Source organism: Filicampus tigris, chromosome 11, assembly GCF_054856515.1.
Source record: "Filicampus tigris isolate MCC_2025a chromosome 11, RoL_Ftig_1.0, whole genome shotgun sequence".
Classification (NCBI taxonomy): domain Eukaryota; kingdom Metazoa; phylum Chordata; class Actinopteri; order Syngnathiformes; family Syngnathidae; genus Filicampus; species Filicampus tigris.
Window position 1 is genome coordinate 20,390,790 of NC_141227.1, and position 20,385 is coordinate 20,411,174.

Here is a 20,385-nt window from a genome sequence, read left to right on the forward strand (position 1 = left end):
GGAGACAATGGCTGCACTTTGCCCCGAGGTCACGACGACGTTTGGCCTCCACCCTCCCCCTTCAGCGTCCAGACGTGCATCACCTGCTCCCAACGCAGCTTTTGTCCTCAACAAGTGTGCCCAACTTACGTTTAAAAAAAAAAAAAAAAAATTTTTTTCAAACCCCCCAAATCGAGCAAAATGCACCTCAGAAACGTGCAACCGTATAAAGTATTGGTGGTGCATTTTAATTGCGTCACTTCTTCTCATCGCTTCTTTATGTCATCCCGTGCGTAGGTGGGGGGAGGTGGAGGTATAGAGACCCCCCCCCCCCCAAATGGAACACCTGTTGGAGACACCAAATCCCTTCTTTGTCTCCGCAGACCCCTCTCGGTTGGATTACCATGACAACGAGCCATTCATATCATGGCTGAGGCTTTATTATACCCCCTCGCATGGCCAATTATAACTCAACACTTGTTTTTAGGGGGGGGCTTTTTCTCAAAAAAGATCAACAAAAATAAACAGCGGACAAAAGCTGTTGCAAATAGTTGGAGAAAGCTTTATTTCTTACTGGAGGTGTTGCACCTTTATCGACATCAAACAGGGCCTATTGAACATGTCAATGATACAAAAATACACATATACATAATTTTTAACAAACAATTTCTTCATTTCATCAGAATGAAGTTATTACAAAACAAGTGTTTAATTCTGGGAGAGTTGAATTGTAATATTATGAGGAGAAAAATGCAATTTTACCAGAGTAAACAAAATATGAGGGCTAGATTTAAAGTAGTAAAGTCAAAATATCAGAAAACCACTTTTTTTTTCATGTAAGAGAGTTCAGTTGTAATATTACAAGAAAAATAAGTCAATTCTACCAGAGAAAACTTCTATTATAAGGAGCGCATACTTAAAAAAAAAAATTGGACATCAGAAATTCATGAGACTGAATCTGAAATTACAATATTGATTTCGTTTTATTTGAACGACCCCGTACCTGCTTTCCTGCATTCAGACAAAAAAGGGACAATAGCTTGCAAATCCTTCAAGAAAGCTTTATTTCATACTGGATGTGTTTGCATCTTTACCAACATCAAATACATTTCAAAAAAGTGGTGTCAAAATATACGCACACAAACAAACAACAGTGCCTGCTCAGAACATGTGAATAACATTTTTTTTTTTCTAAAAGAATAAAAAGAGTTGTTAAAACGGCGTACTGTATTAGGATTGTACTGTCACATTTGGAAACTTTTCAAGGTTTTTAGTGTAACAAAAACGTATTTACAAAACAACTCGCTCCCTTTGGGTCGACACATTCACATTGTATTGCAAACAACAACAACAACAACAACATAAAGCATCGTTGCTTTGTTAAGCTTCGTCCGAACAATAAAGCAGCATATATGACAATTATTACTTCCGTAGAGTTCCTCACAGCATGTTTTTTTAGTACAAGAGTTAGTAGGTAAATATTGTCAAACTTCATTTAACGACAGCACACAATTATGGAAAAGCGAAAATAGGAAGCGAGGGCAGGAGAACCTTTTTCCTAGAAAACTGCATTGATGACATTGGAGACACGCTCAAGCAAATGTTTCCTGTTATACATAATGAGCATGTGGGGGTTACAGGTTAGAAACATAATTTTTTTTTGACTTAATCATTGTAAAATTATGCTTTTTTTCTGGTAATATTATGAGTTTCAGTAAAAGTATATGTAAAAAATTTCAAAACATTACGGCATGTTTCAGCCCCCATGTCATGTCAATATTTCATTCTGGTAAAATAAAAGTGTGGGGAATCAAAAAGTAATACCGTATTAGAAAGCTGCAAAAGTTGAATGTTGACTTTACCAGAATAAAGTTAAAACCATTTTTCAGAAACGGAGAATAAAATAAAAACCTGAATAAAGTCATCATATCAGAGTGTACCATTAATTTCACAAGAAAAAATTTTGAGACAAAGTTGACAATCAAGCAGTAATGTTACGGGAAGCAAAATTCCTACTTTTAAGAAAACTCTGTTGAAATAATACGTGAATTTCCTTTTCATTTTTTTGATTGTATGAAAAATAATTGAAAATATCACAAGTGTTGTCATTTTATGACAATAAAATGTGATTTTTTTTTTTTGGGGTAACTTTACCAGAATGAATCCTCATATTATTCGAAAAGATTCATGAAACTGATGCCGAAATATTACGAGAAAACAATATCTCGATGCCGAAATATTACGAGAAAAAATATCTTCATTTTCTGAGAGTAAAATCAAGTACTACAAAAGGAGCTCTTAATTTCAGGAGAATTAACACAAGATTAAAAACACTAACGACTTTTAAGATCCAAATCGTACTTGTTTTAAGGCCGCTGACTATATATTAGCGGCGACGATGACACCACGGGGCTGCGCTCGTTTCCATACATTCATACGAGGGATTTGTGCAAAAAGGGAAAATCTTCAGAGCTTCACAAGTTTGTCTCTCCAACGCCAATTTGTCCAAACACACAAGCGCTCAAATCTTGGCTTGTTTCCATCCCTCATTTGTATTCCAAAGTTGTTGTTGGTTTTTTTTTTTGTTTTTACGTTAATGCGCCGACACCTGGCTTTTCTCCTTCTTTTTGCTCTTCTTCAGGAAGGAAGGCGTACGGAACTTGTTTTTCTTCTTCTTCTTGCTCTGGCTCTCCGGGGTCTCGTCTTTGGCGCTCGTGGAGATTTCCAGCGATTCCGAAGCGCTCACGCTCAGCTTGGAAACCTCCAGGCTCAGATCCTCGTCCGGATCGGACAAGTGGTCCTTCCCGTTGGGTATCGAGTCTGTCGGTCGGGGGGGAGGGGCAAAACAGATACACAATGTCATGGGATCCAAAACAGTGAATTAGGGCGCCAACATCGGAAATAATAACAATCGTCCGGAGTTTTGCGAAGGCCTTTGAGTAGTTTGTCTACCTAGCTTGTTTGGTGTCATGATGGGAGAAAGGGAGAGTGAGATTGTGGAGCCATCGAACGTGGTCATCTCGTCCGCATCTGTTGCGTCTTCGTCTTCTGGAAACAGCACTTTCATTGATACATATTCATTACATTCATACCTGTTATGATTATAATCCAGCGAAGGGGTTAACATTTTCAACAATGGAGGATAGATTTTACAATGGTGCTACTGGTCTATAAGTCACGAGTCAAAGGGCTTAGGTACCCAATTTAAAAAATTGCTCATGGAACAGAAATTGCTCAGATCGGCAAATTACAGGCAAAATAGTGGAGCCCGGAGTTCAAAGCAAACATGGTGCATCAGAAATGAGCTGTTATGCTGCACACAAAATGCTTTTTTTGCCCCACCCCCCATATCTAATACCTATGATTCTGGTCTTTTAGAGCATTTCTGAAATATTTTTTTTTCCCAAAATCATGCTCTTGCGCTGTACATTCTTGAAGTCATTTCAGTAATCTACTTTTTATTAGTCTTCTATGCTTTTAAATGTCTTCAATTTGTTTGCCTTTAAATGTTGTATTTGACATTTAAATGTTTTTTTAATGTGAACCACATTGAGTTACCTTGTGTATGAAATGCACTACATACTGTAAATAAAGCTGCCTTGCCTATACTTATCGTTGTAAATCAAGAGGGTCCAAACTACGGCTTGCGGGTCATTTGCGACCCACCATCCATTTTTTTTTTTTTTTTTTTAGCATCCTGTGGCAATCCGGGAGTAATTGTTGCAACCCACTACAAAGATTTATAATTGCCTATAAACGCAACATATGTTTAATAAATTAAAGTTGAAGAATGTCAAAGTGGCACTTGCATCCTCAGATTTTTCCGTAAAAGAAAAAGTTAAAAAAAAGTTTCGGCACCGCCGTTGTATATGGTTTGAAGTCCATATAAACCGACTAATCGAGGCCTTTCTTGTGTGCGCTCACACTTTGAAGTGGAAATAACACAGCAGGAGGACTTTTTTTTTTTTTTTTTTTTTTTTTGCTTTTATAAGTACCGTCTTGGCCTAATTGCTTTCTCTCCACCAGGCTCTTGTACTCCTCCAGCACCTCCTCTGTCAGATAGTTGAAAGGATTGGGCGGAAGGGAGCGAGTGTGCTCCTCGTCCTCCATGATGAAAGCCTACGCGAGGATTGGACAGTGTGGGCTAGCGTGAGGAGAAAACGTCCCAAAACGACAACAAAAGATAAATGTACACTCACTGGTCCCGGGATGGTGTCCACAACGATGCCCGCCAGTAAATGGGACTTGGGACCCGACGTCATCTGGTCGCCTCTGTGCTGCTCCTTCATCTGAAGTAAAAGAATTACAGTAGTATGTTGACTTAAGGTTTATTTGTATCAAATATCAAATCAGCTTTCCTCATTGAAATGAATGGAAATGCCATTCATTTGTTCCAACCCTATCAATTTTTGGTATGTTTTTAATAAAGAACAACAGCAATTTAAATGTACGAAAGCATAATGAAAGAGAATGGAAGGAAACAAACTGGTTTTATAAAAAGCAATTACTTTTCATATGTTGGATGTCCCTATTAGGGGCGTGGCCTAATGATTGACATCCAGACCTGGAGTTGGTTTGGCTGGTTAGTCTGCATGCAAGCATCTGGACCCGAGTCGTGGCCTACAGCAGCTCCTTGTAAGTGTTCTCATTTTGTCCTTTTTTTTTTTTAAGCTTATGGTCACAATACCACCAAAAAACAACAAAGGGTTTGCTAAAATTGCTTTTAATTAATGTCTGTCTTTAGACTGTCAATCATCCTTTGAGACAACAGGACTTTTGTTTGTTGAATTTGTTTGTTTCTGTTTTCAAAACTGTTAAGCAACGACTTGGGCAATTACACAATTATGCTAACGATTTGTGTGTTTAACTGCCTATCCCTGTTTAAGTAGCTCAAAGTGCATCAATGACTATGCCTTGCCTTGTCCAGTACTTCCATGGCATCACGTGCACCTCATGCAATCACAATGACTCACCCGGTTCCTCTTGTGCAGCACTTCCGTGGGGTCGGTGTTGAGGGGCACAAACTGGTTGGGGTCTTCAATTTTGATCGGGGTGCCTAAGCTTTTGCCCGGTTCGGATGACTTCATCCACTGAGAGACAAACAGATGATTTCCAACAAAAAGGGTTAAAGCACCCCGCCCTCTCATATTTTGTGGTTTGCACGTCTGCCTCACAGCTGAGAAGCTCTGAGTTCGAATCTTGGCTCCGGGCTTTCTGTGTGGCGTTTGCATGTTCTCCAGTTTCCTCCCACACCCAAGACATGCATATTAATTGCATAGAACACTCTAAATTGTGCCTAAGTGTGAATGTGACTTTGAAATCTTGTCTATCCAAAGGCGCTCTGAGATTTTATGCCAACCATTCCGGTGTGTACAGATCACCCTTTTGAGAAGAAAAAAAATAAAAAATTCTCCAGTTATCCACAAGATGGCAGGCTAATCCAAAAAGACCCCATCCGTCCATTTTCTATTGTGTTTCTCCGGTTGCTGAGAGTTGGAATCTATTCCCGCAGACTTTTGGGCGAGGGGCAGCATACACAATGGACTAGTTGGCAGCCAATTACACAGCGCATTCACACCGTTGTCTGATTCACCTGCCTTTGTTTCCTCACGTCGTGACTATTGCAATTCTCAATGGTCAGGCTCCTCCATACTTTGCAGAGCTGAAGTCATTTTATTGTCCTGCTATGTCAATGCGGTCTGCTGACTGGCCTTTTACTTAATGTCCCTCACATGAGATTAAAAAGTGAAGGTGATAGAGCCCTCATATTGTGGACATTTCTTTTTAAAGGTGCTCACAAAACATATTTGTTTAGGCAGGCATTCCAGTCAGACTTTTCAAGGAATTTTCAAAGTTGAAAACTTTCCATGGGAAATAACAAGAGTCATGGGAATTACAGGAATTGATCTACATGAACCTTGAATTGACTAAATTGAAGGCTCTTAAATCTAGTTGAAAGAAATAAAACCTAGTATAATCCTGAGTAAAACATGGTTCATTCAAGGACAGTTGAATGTTGACAAACTCATTGCCTGAAAGGGTTGCACAAAAATGCAGTCTTAAGAAAGCTTGAGGGAAGATGCTTCTTTTATTTGCTATGTTGAATGGGCCTTTTTGGAGGCAGAGAGCCTCTTTTCATTGAACATTCTGAATGGGACTTTGTTGGTATTTTTGGATTGGGGGGGTGTTTTTTGTTAATTTTTGAGAGGCTTGGGATTGGGGAATGAGTCATATTCAACTCAACATTCATGTTTCACCCAAGTAAGACTAGCTAGAGTTTTAATTTGTTCGATTGGTAATTATTTAGATTTTTTTTTTCTATTAACTATAAAATGTAGCGATTATGTATTTCATATGTGTATGACTATATTTTAACTAATGTCAAGCACTTTGTGATTCCTCTCTGTGGAGGTGCTACCAGGTGTAAATGAAATGTACCGCACTTATTTCTGTACTTGAATCTCCACACAGGAAGGCCTGAGCCAAGACTCGAACCCAGAACCCTCTCGACTGTGAGGCAGACGTGCTACCCTGCCGCAACATGCCCCGAAACCCTCATCGAAAAGGTAGTCAACCCACCATGGTTTTGGTTCTGGGGCTGACGTCTCCGCTGGGCGAGCGTTCCGGCACGTTCACTCTCAAGTAGCTGTTGGGCGAGGTGAGCCAGCGCGTCCGCTCCCGCCGCTGCTTCTGCGCCATCAATTTGAAGGGGCTCCGCAGGCCCGCCGCATCGCTGTCGTCGTCCGACGGGATCGCGGACACCGTGGCGGGGATTTCCACGTCGTTCTTGGATCGTGGCTTTTCGCGGACGACAGGGTTTCTGTACGAGTGGCCTGTTCGGTATCCCTGCAGGGAAAAGGAAGTTGAAGCTCGGGTGGTTATTCCCTCAAAGGCCTTTCACAAATAAACGGAAGTAAGTACAAGAATGCTCGGCCACCCAAGTCACACTGCCGTCACGTGTCTAAATATTTGAACACTGCATTTTTTACGGTAAAATATAACAGTATTTTTGCAGACATTTCTAGTTTAACAGGAAATGTGTGGGATTGAAAATATTTAAAATACGTCGTGGGTAGCTTGATTGCGATCAGGAGGAGTGTCTACATTCTTGGGAAACTAATAATAAAAAAAAAAAATCATAATTCAATGAGAACAGAATACAATCTGAATTTATTTATTTTTAAATAGGCATATTTTTACGAGAAAATATTCTATATTCAGTTTCCTTTAATATTGTAAAATTGAAGTTTTTTTTCCTGAGAAAAAAGCTTGTCGACACAAGGTTACCAGATAAAATGTTTGACGACATTATGAGACAAAATGTCTTTTATTTTATGAAATTTAAGTCGGAAAGTTGAAATAAAGCTGCATTTTGATGAGGAAAAACTGTTGGGAGATGAGATGTTTAAGCACGTAAATTGCGATCTTTTTCCATTATGAGAACAAACTTTGACGTAAAAAATGTAGTTATTAAATTATACATTTGTGTTGTTTTTAGAAAAGTCATAACATGACCAAAATAAAATATTTTAGTAAGAAAAAAAAAATCACATTGTCAGGAGACTTGAAATATTATTCTCGCAATATTCTCTGCTCCTTCGTTATGTCCTTTTAGCCAGTACGACTACATCCAAAGATTTAAACGAAGCTGGTCTCCAAATTTAAGCTTTAACAGTTAAGATTTTGGAGATGGTATATAATCTCCACAGCTCCAGTGATCATTAATCTTCACGCTACAGGAAGTAACGCTATCCGCAAGCCACTAAATCCCATGTTGAAACATGGCACGCTAAACCGAGTCCGCTAAGTGACTGTGAGGTCACTTAGTGCTGCTGCTGCTTCCACCCGCTGTTAGCTTTGTCATCTGGTGCCTACGCCTGCGCAGGTGGGCGGACGAGCCGGCTCGCGCAGCTGCAGCCCACGCAACTGCCTCGGCCGTCCATCAGTAACACGCCGGTGCCGGTGGAACCCACCATTAGATGTTATTAAATCTACCCGCTGCAAGTGTCACTCACGAGGTTGTCCAGCATCCTCATCAGGGACTCGAATTCGGCCTCGCCCACTTTCCACTTGAAGTCGTTGCTGACGGGCACCCCGGCAGCGGCCACTCCCTGCGTAAGAGGTTTGAACTTTTCCCTGTCCAGGAGCACCAGGTTGTCCACGCCACCCGAGCACGCCAACGCCTGCACCTAAACGCAAGCCGGACCACAATGAACTCATAAAACGCTGGTGACAAGAAGCGCAAGGAGAGATGTAAGAAAAGACAACTACTTGATTCGAGTGGAGGCCACTTTTTGAACAAATACAGTTAGGTCCAAGCAAGCAAACGTCAAAACATCTGTGTCACTGTCCAAATCCTTCCGTTCCTCACTGTGCTGTAATAATGGCATTCAATGTACCTGGATTTCACACGCTTGCTGTGAGTGGTACATGTAGTGGAAGGCTTCCTCTATGGTTTGTCCCAAAGCAAGCAGCCCATGGTTCCTTAGGATCATCACCTGGAAGATGCAACAGAAATTATTTCAAGACAATGACAGCACTGGGGCATGCGCTGATCTTCTAAAAATTCAAGAAGCTGCACTCACTGCATATTTCATTAGGGACACCTACCTACGCAGTCTAATGAGATAAAAAAACGAGAGCTGTGTCACAAAGATAATAATTTGGCATGTTATGATATTATAGTTCATGATATTAGGACTTTTTTTTCTTTTTTCCACAAGATAAGTCTTAATATTACCAAAATAAAGTATTCCTAAGAGGGGAAAAATGAGACTAGACCTTTATGCTTGTAATATTATATTTTAACAATGATAGAGAAGTTGTAATATTGTGTTTTTCGATGACAAAAGAAGATTGTTTCGCAGCCAGACATTTATGCTTGTGATTTACGACTTTTTTCAACAATGACAATGTTTTAAAATACATATTAGAGAGAGACCGATATGTTTTTTTCACGGCCGATACCGATTATTAATAGTCAAGGAGGCCGATAATCGATATTTGGACCCGATATTAATTTTGAGTAAAAGGAAAATATTGGCGACAAAATCTAAAAAATAAATACAAATAAAACTCCTAACTTTGTTGAAATGTCTTTAAGCATATGTTTATTATTATTATTATAGATTTTTGACAATATACATCTTTGATAAAATATTCTAACTAAAAGTTCAGGGAGCACCCAGGGTCATCAGCATGTACCGGTATTAAGTTACATGAAAACTTAGCTCCAAGTACTTTTCGACAGTAAATGAAAGGCATCATATTTTTAAAAAAAGCAGATGCCGATATATGTCAAAACGCAGAGTATAGGTGCCGATAATTGGCCGGAATGATAATCGGTTCATCCCTAATACATGTGTAATTTAAAATGATGTGTTCGTAATTTTAATAATAAATATAATTTTTTTTTTGATATTATGAGAATGACTCATAATATTACGAAAATACGTAATATAATTATAATTAGATTACAAAAGAGCTGTCTCGCAAATAATCACCTATAACGTGTTTATTATTGCAGTTTGCAGTTGCGTCAAATTGAAATCACTGCAAGAAAAATAAGGTAGCCAAGGCAGAATTCTCGATAGAGCTCTTGGTAATGGATCTCATTAGATGGTGCAGGTGTACCTGGTGTGATTGGCGAGGTAAAGCAGCTGTTGAATGCTGTGGAAAAAGCCCCTTTCACAAATGGAGTCTCTCAACTTGACAGTACCTTGGCAGTCGGGCCCAGAGCTTTCTGAAACTCCACCTTCTCCTCTTTATTAGCCAGGCTGCCATGGTAACCGAAGCAGCTCACGTCTCCGAGGAGCAAGGCCTCCTGGGAAATGGGCAGTATTCCACACTTCATGGAGGACACCTGTTAACATAAATAAACAGCGTCAGCGCCACCGCGCCGAAACACAGACACGTTTGTGCTGTCACATAAAAAAGCCTTTGCAGTCATGTTGGCCGCACGCTGTGAATTATATGGCCTGGCTTTAAAGTTTACGGCAAAACTGCGTTAAAGAGCATCGCGGTGAGCCTGTGAAATGACAGCTTAGCCCGCGGCGACTCACGGCAGCTGTGGCGGGCGTGTGGACGTGGACGATGCATTTCAGGTCGGGCCGCATGGCGTAGATGGCGGCGTGGGGAGCGAATCCAAAGTGGTCGATGGCCAAGTCGGTCGAGCCCTGGTCCACTACGTCACCGATCATGTTCACTTTCACCTGAAACCAAACCTCAGTGTCAAACAAAACGGTACATAGTTTGGAAAATTAACTTCTGGTACAGTGAACAGTTAAAAAAAAGAATATGGAAAGAAAATACTACAAATAGTGTTGTGTCTGTGTTAGATACATGTGCCTTTAAGAGGCGGGGCCTGGTGTGGTGGCATATGACATTGGCAAGTCTAGGTGTGAGCTGTGGCCGGCAGGTGCCTCCGCGATGAGTTTTACTGCTTTCAATGAGCGACTGAAAAGTATATCGGCAACTGTAGCTCTCCTTTCCAACATGCCAGGGCATTACAATAATTCGGTATACTGTAAAAACTCATAATACAAAAAAATCAATGCTTAAAAATCCCTAACAAAGCGGCAATGAACTATGAATATAACAGGGAGACACCGTATAAAAACACCTGCCCTCCCATCAAGTGTGCTCAATTACATCCAAGTAAAACTTTTGTTGCCGCTGCTCTGCACTTCGGTCTCAACAAAGTCGCTAAGTTGGCAACAATGAGTAACTCACTTTGTCAAATGCCGGTCATCAACAAAAGCCGTACTCTGCATTTGCCTGATATGAGAATCAGAGTGAGACATGGCGATATTAAGTGTGCTGTAATTCTTTATACTTTATGTACTTGGCCCAAAAATGAGAGTGAGAGCTTTTATTAAGAGACCTGGGAACTGGTCTTTTATATTGGTCAAAAGTTTCACAACGTCTTCTTTAATAACTTTGTGAAGGGCGAATTTATGACACAACTCTTATCCGTATAGAATCTCCTTATACTGCACATATGAACCTGATGAACTCTCTGGTGAGGGCTCACCAATATCTCATACTTCAGGTATAAAATATTCAATTAATTAGTCAATGCCCTAAATACAAATTATATTCACTTACCAAAGTTGCTGCGGTGACCTCAGCAAAAGACAGACCTCTTGGACTGACCAGAACATGGTCCTGCTCTTTGTTGACACGCACCTAAGATGAAAAGAACCATGGCTACAATTAAAAATGCTAACCTCATTCTGGTTAAGATCATGCGGCGAAAAATTTGAAATTCAGAAAGCATTAATTATTGCTTAGGAGGAGTTGGGGTTAGCAGTCTTTTATGTGCTCAGAAATGTTATTGGGTGACGCTGGTATATTTCTTCGGGTACTCTATCCATACACCAGTGTAAAATATTAATAATGTTGCTGTCTGAAGGTCACATAATTAACGTTTGGAAGACGGGCAAAATACACAGAGGCCTTTGAAAAGCGAGATTTACATTTGTGGTGCTACATCGTGAGTCGTGTGTTCATCAAAGACTTCAGTAATTCAGTTATGTGCGTCGATATTCTATAAGTTCTGAGGGATAAGATGTTAAACATTTTAAAACATTAATGGCGCCATGTCGGTGGTGCTAACTCCGTCAGTTGATAGTGTTGTTGTTGTTGTTTTTTTGCCTTTGAAAAGTAAATTGCAATATAGGATTTAGTTAAATTGTCGACATTTGTGCAGTGAAGACGTCTACATTCTCTGCTTTTCCTCGTCTCTTTCCTCATGCCTTTCCCCTCAGACTTTGGGCTGTTTGGCTACAAGTAGCCGCTTCCCTAGCTGCAACATTCTAGCTCCGCCATTGGTCGCCATAGTAATGAAAGATCAGAACTGCTCCCTCAAAAACCGTAACTTCAAGTGGAGCATTAAAAGTGGATGTTAAGTGGGTTTTTTTTTTGGCTTTGTCTATTCTGACTGAGGAATGTCAGAGCCCTTTTATTAAGACACATGAGAAATTATTCAAAATAAAAACAACACACGTGCCCACTAAAATTTTGATATGCCTAATATGCAGGACAGCCGTTTCTGTTTTTCCATTCCTTATTTAGATAGATGTGACAATACCCATTATGGCATGCGATACTATTGTTATCAATAGCAAAAGATCATCAACAGGAAATGGCCTGAGACAGAACCGCACCCCACTAAAGTAAGTCATTTAGTGGAACATGATGATGTACTAAATTATGGAGGGCTCCCACCTCCCCCACCACACACACACACAGATTATATGGCCCTTTTAATGTTTTGTATGCAGGGAGACCTACACATTCGGCATATGCGTTTCTACATTTACAAAGATAACGTGAAAGCAGAGCTGGGCATTTTACTAAAAATTGAGCATCCGTTATTCGTCATCCGCCTGCAGTGCGGGTATCCTTCTGTCATTCGCCTTTTTTTCCGGGGGGGAAAAATGAGTACCCGTCTACAGGCCGGTCCGCCTCAAATTTTAAACGGCCGTCCGTCGGCGATTCCAACTAAACTTTTCACTCCGTCTATGCTTAATCCGTCTATTTTAAATTTTTTCCCGTCATTCGTCAACATAACGGGCGTCCGCCAGTGACAGATAGATGGAGCGGTCCGTCACATAGACGGAATGCCCAGCACTGCCTGACACAACATCAATTATGCCACGTCATACTATAGTAATCAATGGCAAAACATGGTTTTGTGAGTTACTGTGTGTCCGCAGGTTTTATTTCATTTGGGAAGCTCACACACACACACACACAAAAGAAAGCCGTATCTCCCTTTAAGCCTTCAGGGTGGAGCTGGAGAACGTCTCATGAAGACAGAGAGACGTGCGCGGGGTGTCAACACTCACGGTGATGTAGGAACTGGTGAAACGAGCCCAGATGAAAAGGTCAACGAGCCTGTAGAGGCTGGCCAACTTGCAGCGGCTCGGCTTCTCGCCTTTGGCAAAGGATGGCGACTCGGCGGCGTACAAGTCATTGATCGGGGACACCATTCCCAAGCCTGCAACGGGACAACACATCATCCTGTAAGGAGTTTGCATTTAACTACACGTTCGGAAATAACAAGGATGTTTACAGGCTTTGCCTTCACCACTGATAAAGTTAAAGCCTCCCTCGGGGAGCATGTGAACCTTAAAAAAGTCTTTCTGAAAATTCCCAGCGAGGATATTTTGGACAGCGCGGCCATATAAGGACAGTTAACGACGCCATCTCTTACAGGCACTTAAGCTTTTTAAAAGGGCAAAGCCCGGTTTGACTTCACAGCCATTTTCCTAACATTAAACGCGTTTAACTTAAAGACAAACAAGGTGATCTCAGCTGGAAGAAGCCTACATTAAAACATGAGGCCCGCAGGCGAGAAAAAAAGGGGAAGTAGAGGGTGAAAGATATCTCCATTCCCCCCAAAAAAAGCAACGTTTCCAGAAAACAATATGGATTGCAGACTTCTAAGCATCGCTGAAGTGCATTTGAACTTCACAATGTTGCTTCAACCCCATCTGGATTTTAACTGCGCATGTGTGTATTTTTGATGGACAGCTGCGCATGTGTATTGAAAACAGCACGAGTTGGTCTCTTGAGGAACATTAAAAGGATTGCTCTTCTTCTGGGCCTTTGAGTGCAAATCAAGTAAAACACATCTGAACTGCTTGCGCTGTAGGAGGAGCATCAGATGAATGTTTGTTGCTCTTGGGATCACGTTAAAGACATTTTAAAACCTTTGATATGAATACTCTTGGAAATTCAATCATGATAACTGTCTGCAGTTATCATGATTATTGAGGGAGTGGCTAATGGATTGAGGAGAAAATGAAATGTTTTAACCTTGCTCATAAGTGGTTATTTCAATGACTGACTGTCTTGCAATCTGTTAGGCTAAAGTAAACAATTAAGAAGGGTAAGCTTGCTGGAGTTGGGACTTTTCTGTTACCCTGTACTCTGCCGCTAGCCATTCACTCAAATTAAATTTGCCATGATGATGACATTTGGTTCCCAGTGTGTTCCTGTATAAGTGGCTACTCCATGCCTTGGCAGTCTTGCTATATTCTCTGCACTAGGGCTAGGCGATAATGGAAACAATATTAAAAATCAATTATTTTGGATTGAGATTTCAAAATTTTACTACTTTTCAACTTAAACTGTGCCTTCAAAGAGGGCACAATCAGAAAATGAATTAGTAAAATCATAATATATTAAAATAATTGCAATTTAAAAAATACACAAATAAAAATAAAAAGCTGCTGTTCCAGCTGTGAGAGCTTTGTCCTCTAGGGGCAGTGTAGTGCACACGTGTAGATGCACTTTTGTGAGGATGAAAAGAATAGAAGAAGAAAGTGGCACGGTTTACGAATCAAACTTGTTTTTCACAGATTAGGAAGGATATATGTCCGTGAGTATTGTTATATTAAATGTCTGAATGTGTTATTGTAGCATTTGTGTGTGAACATTATTTAGTTGAAAGTAAATCCCTCCTGTGCTATTTTTTTGCTAGCATCTCAATAGTTTTCCATTGAGTACTAGCATTAAGCTGGCAATGTACCTAAAATGAACTATTTCTTGTATTTGAATATACAATGCGTGTAATCGTTTTTGTTTTGTGTTTAGTTTTACAGTAAGTTAAAAATATATATTTTTATCTCTGCAGCACAATACCAAGGTTGGGGACTACTGCTTTAAGACACGATCAATCAACTCTAGAAAATGAATGGATTATTATGCCTATCGCTAGTTTGTATAGATGCTGACGTTCGGACTTCTGCCACAATAAAAGTCAATAAAAACAATTGGCTGCAATTGCAGCGTCCAGGAGTTCGGCTAATATAATTAGCATTCCAAAGTGCTGCGATTGACTCGCTCGAGCGGTCATGCGGGCTGACTTAATGGACACATTGACAATGCCCTCCACAACTTTTCTGCTGTTTCAGGCTGACAAGAACGAGCAGATTCATCCCGCGCACACAAGCACTCACTGAAGGGTGACGTCAAAGGCCCGGCCCCTCCCACCGTGCTGGCCATGACCAGGTCAGCTATCTGCCTCAGGGCCAGGAGACCGCTGGGGTTGTTGCCCTTGGTCATCTGGTCCTGAATCAAGCCTTCCAGCTCATCTTTGAACACCTGCAAACCAAATAAGAGTTATTACACTGTGTTGGAGCTCTGAAATCCCTGCAGCTCATTTATATACGCTTCTTATTACAAGTCACAAATCTAGAAAAAAAAGTCTTTGTGCGAGCGCCGCAGGGGCCGGTGGTGCTGTTATTTAAGTCTGACTTACACTTTCTCGCCTTCCAGAGGAGCCTGCGAATCTCCGAGCCGCACTGTGTTTGTCAGCCCAGCGCCAGCATTCTGCTTCATCCGAGCACCGTAACCATGGCGATGAGATAAGTTCCACTTGTTAGGGGCCGTTACGCAATCGCAGAGGAGTGTGGGCTCGACTTATTTCTATGCACTCGGCTGGCATGTGCTCACTGTGCCTCCTTGAACTGAGCCGCTGAGCTTCTTTTCCACTTGCTTTTCGATCTTATATCCCAATGCAACATTTAACAGAGTTGAATTCAATCTTATGATGCATTTTAGCTTTTTATTATACACTGAATGACCACTTCGGAACTCTTAAAAAAAAAAAAAATTCGACTCAACTTTTTGCAATTGCACAGCGGGCCGGATGAAATGTTCTCCCAGGCCAAATATGACCAATGGACAGATCAAAAAATATGGTATTACAAAGATATCAATGCTTAGTTTTGAATGACTCATGCGCTTGACGTATGGTGTAACATACTGGAGAGGTGTGTCTAATATTTTGATGACCTCATTTAGCTACAAGATGAAAATATTAGACACTCCTCCCAGTATGATGTGATGTTGCTCTCCACCACCGTATATTACAATAAAAAGCATTCATATAGACTTTTTTTTTTAAAAATATATACTAAATTCAGTACATCCCAGGCTTGGGAATTAGGTGATGACGACCGAATTGGAGGTTGCTGTTTCGATCCAACGGCAACTGGCGGCTACAAGATCGGAGGCTGACCACATCCTCGGAGGCGCTGCTATAGAGATTTCTACTTTGACCCTTGGGCCCCTGCTCACTTCACCGACGTCATCTTCCTGCAGCACTTCATTTGATTAACTTTCACATCACTTTAACAAACACTGTACACTATAGTACGATAATGTGTGTTCAATGTTGCCCACTCGGCATCCATAGCAGCCTGATCATCCTGGAAGGGGGATTCCCCTATCTGTGGTCCCTTCTCAAGGTTTCTCACTTTTCACCAGATGGTGTTTTTTAGTTTTTCCGTGCCCTCCTGGCGGTTAAGATCAGGGAATGTTGTGTATATGATCTGGTGCATATGTGAAGCCCTTTGAGACTTTCATGTGATTAAGGGCTATATAAATACATTTCGCTTGACTTGACTAACACTCTTTAAATCATTATCCATATTTATACCTCTCAATTTGTAGTTTTTTTTTTCAAATATGACTTGTGCAATGTGCAATATCATGCATAGTAACAGTACATTGTGCATATCCTATAATGGATCACTGCCACTTTTAGACTTTCCACTTTGCACTAATTGTACAAAGATTACTGTTGCATAATTAGACTATAATACTTATCACATACCCAACGTTTTGCAATGTTTTAGCCTTGCTTTTTTTCTTCTTCCTCTTGATTAGACTACCAGTAGCTTTAATTCAAATTCTTCCTAAATCCTGCTCTTTTGTTTCTACTTTGTTGGTTTGCATCTATATTGTCTTTAACTTTAATTTCTCTCATGGGATAAAGTAATAGTATAGTAAAGTATAAAGTATTTCAAGTGCCTCTGATTAAGTTCAGAAGTTCTTGTAGGCTTATTTTGCTTTCAAGCATCTAGCTATCGATGCTCCAAAGTCAGCTGGGATAAGATCCCGTGAGCAGGATAAGCGGTATAAAAAATAATGGATGGATGTATTGATGTATTGAATCCATTTAGAATAAGTGCAGGTGTACCTAATTGTGTAACGGGTAGGTGAAATGTTTCTAACTCTTTACGGACTACATACTGGACTCTGCAGAATGTGCGTGACCCTCTTCTTCTGCTCCATCATGTTGAAGTCCTGCCTCAGGTCCGGCGACATGGCCCGGCCGCGGAGACTGTCCGGGTCGCTCTCGCAATAGCGTTCCTTGGAGTCATTGCTGGACAGGGACAGGGTCAGTGAGCCCGCCAACTGCCTCACCTCCACCAGACTCATCCTCCAGCAGAGCCTCTTCTCCCACCACCCGCCTCCTACGCTTCCTCTTGAATCTGACAATGGTACCAGGAAAAAAAAAATACAGCAGTTTTTTTCAGAGTCAGGCTGTCAAGGCAACAGGCGCAATGGTGACTCATGTAATAACTGGGATTTAAACCAGTAATTTCCAACCACATTAGTGCGCAGTGGGATCATCAGGTGTGCTGCAGGAAATTATCCAGTTTCATTTCATTTGTAGGAAAATGAGTATTCATTTGTGTATCACTGCCTATCTTGGTTAAGTCACATGCATACTATGTACACAATTGAAGCCCAGATTTGAACTCCTAACCTCAGAGCTGCGAGGCGGATGTGCTATCCCCTCCCTCACTATATTATTTATTCACTACAAATATAATGCATCTTTGTTCAACTATCTGTGCCAGCACTGACAGGCAGAACAACAATGCTGTTCCGGCCTAGGAGGTATATCATTAACAAGTATTTTTTTAGTTTGGTAGTGTGCCTTGTGTTTGCCTTGCTTCATAAAAGTTAGGAAACAACAGCACCACAAAATGGAAGTGCTCATCATACTTTCCCTTGGATTTCTCAACAGTCTCCATCACCTTTTTCCCCCTTTGAACAAATAAAGAGTGGGAGGAAAAGCTCTCTACATTCTTTAGCCAAGAGTCGTTAACAGCAAACAAAAGCAGGTCTTTTTTTTTTTCAAAGGCGCTACTTTGAATAGCAGTTAGCACCTTTGGGGCTACCTGGATGTGGGGGTGGAAGGATACAGACAAATACACACATCACAACCACGGCTATTTCACATATTAAGTAGTTCCCAAAGCAAATACAACTCTGCTGCGTAGCTTTAGCGACGTTTTGTGTCCGAATAAAACCAAACTCGTTAATGTTTATGAGTAGAATAACAATGAAGTCATCGTAAAAAGCAAAAAGCTAACCCACCGCGAGAACACTTTCCCAAAAGTTACCTCAAGAGTTCTCCGGGCGGCGTGGAGTCAAATTCCTCCCCCTCCCCTAAAAAAAAAAAAAAAAAACGCTCCAAAAAGATGGATAAAAGTAAGCCAGGTGGATTTTAGTCCTGTTGTGGATACATAGCGCACACTACGATCCAGAAGGAGGCGAGTGGCGGCCGCGAGTAGCGGAGAGACGGAGGGAGGTCGGCGGGGAGGGTGGCGGAGGATGTGGGTGAGTGGGTGGGTGGGTGTGAATGGGGGAAAAAAAAGGAAAAGTGATCACGTGACCTGACTTCATCCACCCACGAGGCCTCCTCGGAAATCGCGAATAAATGGCGACCACGCCAATACCATGCTGTAGTCCTACTCCAGTCGAGAAGCGAGGTGCTAAGCAGTCCCATCTCCGAGTTCTTGTTGTTTCAAGCCCTTTTCAGGAAGACGTCTTCCTTCCATCTGCTCGTGTGATTCATTGACTCCTGCCTCTTCATCACACAAGTAAGCAGAGCTAATGATATCACTGACTCGCAAGCAGGAAAAGTGCTCTCACTTTTTACTAAACTTCAAGTACAGAGACGTACGAAAAAAGAAAAAAAAAAGACTTTGGTAGAAAGAGAAGCAACGATTGGACTCATTGAACACCATTACATTAATTATGTAAGTTGACAAATTAGTAGAATGTAATTTTCAAATCGCAATGGCTGACATTTAGGGGATTCTATCTATCGTTCTTTCTGTCTGGCTTTCATGAAAGAGTGGAACTGCCAATGTGGAGTAAACATTTTTGACTAGGTTTTACAAATATGTCAGAACAACTACAAACACGTTCAAACGACTGAACCGACTCGTCCGAAAGAGTTTGCAGTATTTTCGAACGGCATAGCCCAGTCAAAAATGTTTACTCCACGTTGGCAGTTGCACGCTTCTGTACTATGTTGTATAGATACGTTCAGTGCTTTAGAAGTGAAGTCCACATGTTTACATATTAGGGATGTTCAATGTCACTTTTTTTTCAGACAGATAGCAATACATTCACTCTTTGAGCACTTACTGATGCAAGTTCCGATAAACTTGAGTGCTTTTGATATGTAAAAAAAAATATTTAACAGAATGACTGAAGACTGTGACGTGGAGAGTGGGATTGGGACCCATGCGCAGACGTGACACAGAAGTTGTAAAGTAAAAGTCTTCATCAACAAATCACAGAGTAACTACAGAGGGCAGGACTGGAGGAATTCTGACTGGGAGGAAGCTTGCATCCTTACGCGAAAAAAGTTGGACGTACTGACAACGTCTCACTCAGTAACTCAAGCTTATAAACTGTAAGACATCAGACATAATAAATGACAAAGCATAAACGGACCATAGCAACTGAAAAGCGACTTTCAAATCAAATAACAACCAGTCACAACAACAAAACTTTAAATATAATTTGCGCCAGTGAGAGTTCTGTGAGCTGCAGGCCTTTGCAGTAATGACTTTGCAAAATAACTGTGGTCAGATTACTCCACTGAGGGATGTAACACATTAGATTTGTTGTTCCTGTCAAAAATGAATATTTTATCTAATGCATTACCGGCATCACTGTTCATGACTGACTTATTAAGAAAAGTAGGAATAAAACTGAGGAGGAAAAAGGTGTAATTTATTTCAATCCCTACCCTATTTATTTACCAGAAGAGAGATCAGCTAACACCTTGCTCACACTGTTTGTTTGACAAACAAAAATAAGTCACTGGGGGAAATAGGCATTCATCTACAACGAAATTCATAGTTAATTACATCCCCTCCTTTGACGAACACTTACTTAACTGTTATGATGTTTAAAGCAGCCTTCAATATGACATGATTGAAACAAATCACGTCTCTCAAAGACTATAACCAAGCATGAATAATTCATATCTTGGGGTGTAATCAGCGAACATATCGAGTAGACATCACTGACTACTAGTGCGCTATTTCATCAAGTGTTATGCTTTCTTGTAGTTGAAGATGATGCAGCGATGACAGTAAATAAAAAAAAAAAAGAAACACTTGAATGAAGCTGTCTCCCCCTGCGTGTAAACAGAGGGGGGGGGGGGTTAAATGAGAGCAAGATCAGGTCTGGCTCACCTTACGGACACTCTCCAGGGTCTTTTCCGCTTTGCTGGTCAGCCTCTGCGGAGAGTTACGGCGCACTCTGAGACTCTGAGAACTTTCTCAGCACCATTTT

At 40.9% G+C, this 20,385-nt stretch overlaps 2 protein-coding genes across 10 annotated transcripts in view; one reads left to right on the plus strand and one right to left on the minus strand.

Moving 5' to 3' along the window:
• Positions 1-1,019: 1,019 nt before the first annotated feature.
• On the minus strand, positions 1,020-18,638 carry LOC147140087 (gamma-adducin-like). Of its 4 annotated transcripts, none has more exons than XM_086046079.1 (15): positions 18,192-18,638; positions 17,029-17,270; positions 14,949-15,093; positions 12,831-12,982; positions 11,086-11,166; positions 10,041-10,190; positions 9,698-9,841; positions 8,379-8,477; positions 7,995-8,168; positions 6,559-6,825; positions 4,953-5,069; positions 4,179-4,268; positions 3,975-4,098; positions 2,932-3,039; positions 1,020-2,799 (listed from the first exon to the last, which is right to left on the minus strand). In XM_086046079.1, exons 2-15 carry the CDS (start codon positions 17,215-17,217, stop codon positions 2,573-2,575), a joined length of 2,067 nt encoding a protein of 688 aa, XP_085902205.1. In that variant the 5' UTR covers positions 17,218-17,270; positions 18,192-18,638; the 3' UTR covers positions 1,020-2,572. The 4 variants fall into 4 exon arrangements, with proteins under 4 accessions (XP_085902205.1, XP_085902207.1, XP_085902206.1 ...); XM_086046081.1 differs by having other exon boundaries at positions 2,932-3,024; positions 18,192-18,637; XM_086046080.1 differs by having other exon boundaries at positions 2,932-3,027; positions 18,192-18,636.
• Positions 18,467-20,385, plus strand: part of LOC147140088 (VPS10 domain-containing receptor SorCS1-like) — a 110,222-nt gene continuing 108,303 nt past the window's right edge. For 4 of the 6 annotated variants that reach the window (XM_086046076.1, XM_086046077.1, XM_086046075.1 and 1 more), the window contains exon 1: positions 18,470-18,671. The gene's annotated coding sequence lies outside the window, so the exon portion shown is untranslated. Of the gene's footprint in view, positions 18,672-20,385 lie in introns of all 6 variants that reach the window. The other 2 variants (XR_015088808.1, XM_086046072.1) reach the window with 2 other exon arrangements.

What these genes read in the sequence shown, in the direction of transcription:
- LOC147140087 (XM_086046079.1), bottom strand. Translation starts at nt 17,217, where the DNA reads ATGAGTCTGGTGGAGGTGAGGCAGTTGGCGGGCTCACTGACCCTGTCC. An exon ending in AGCAAGCGTGTGAAATCCAG is followed by an intron (nt 8,169 to 8,378) that starts GTACATTGAATG and finishes GCTTGCGTTTAG; the next exon opens with GTGCAGGCGTTGGCGTGCTC. An exon ending in TGGACACCATCCCGGGACCA is followed by an intron (nt 4,099 to 4,178) that starts GTGAGTGTACAT and finishes ATCCTCGCGTAG; the next exon opens with GCTTTCATCATGGAGGACGA.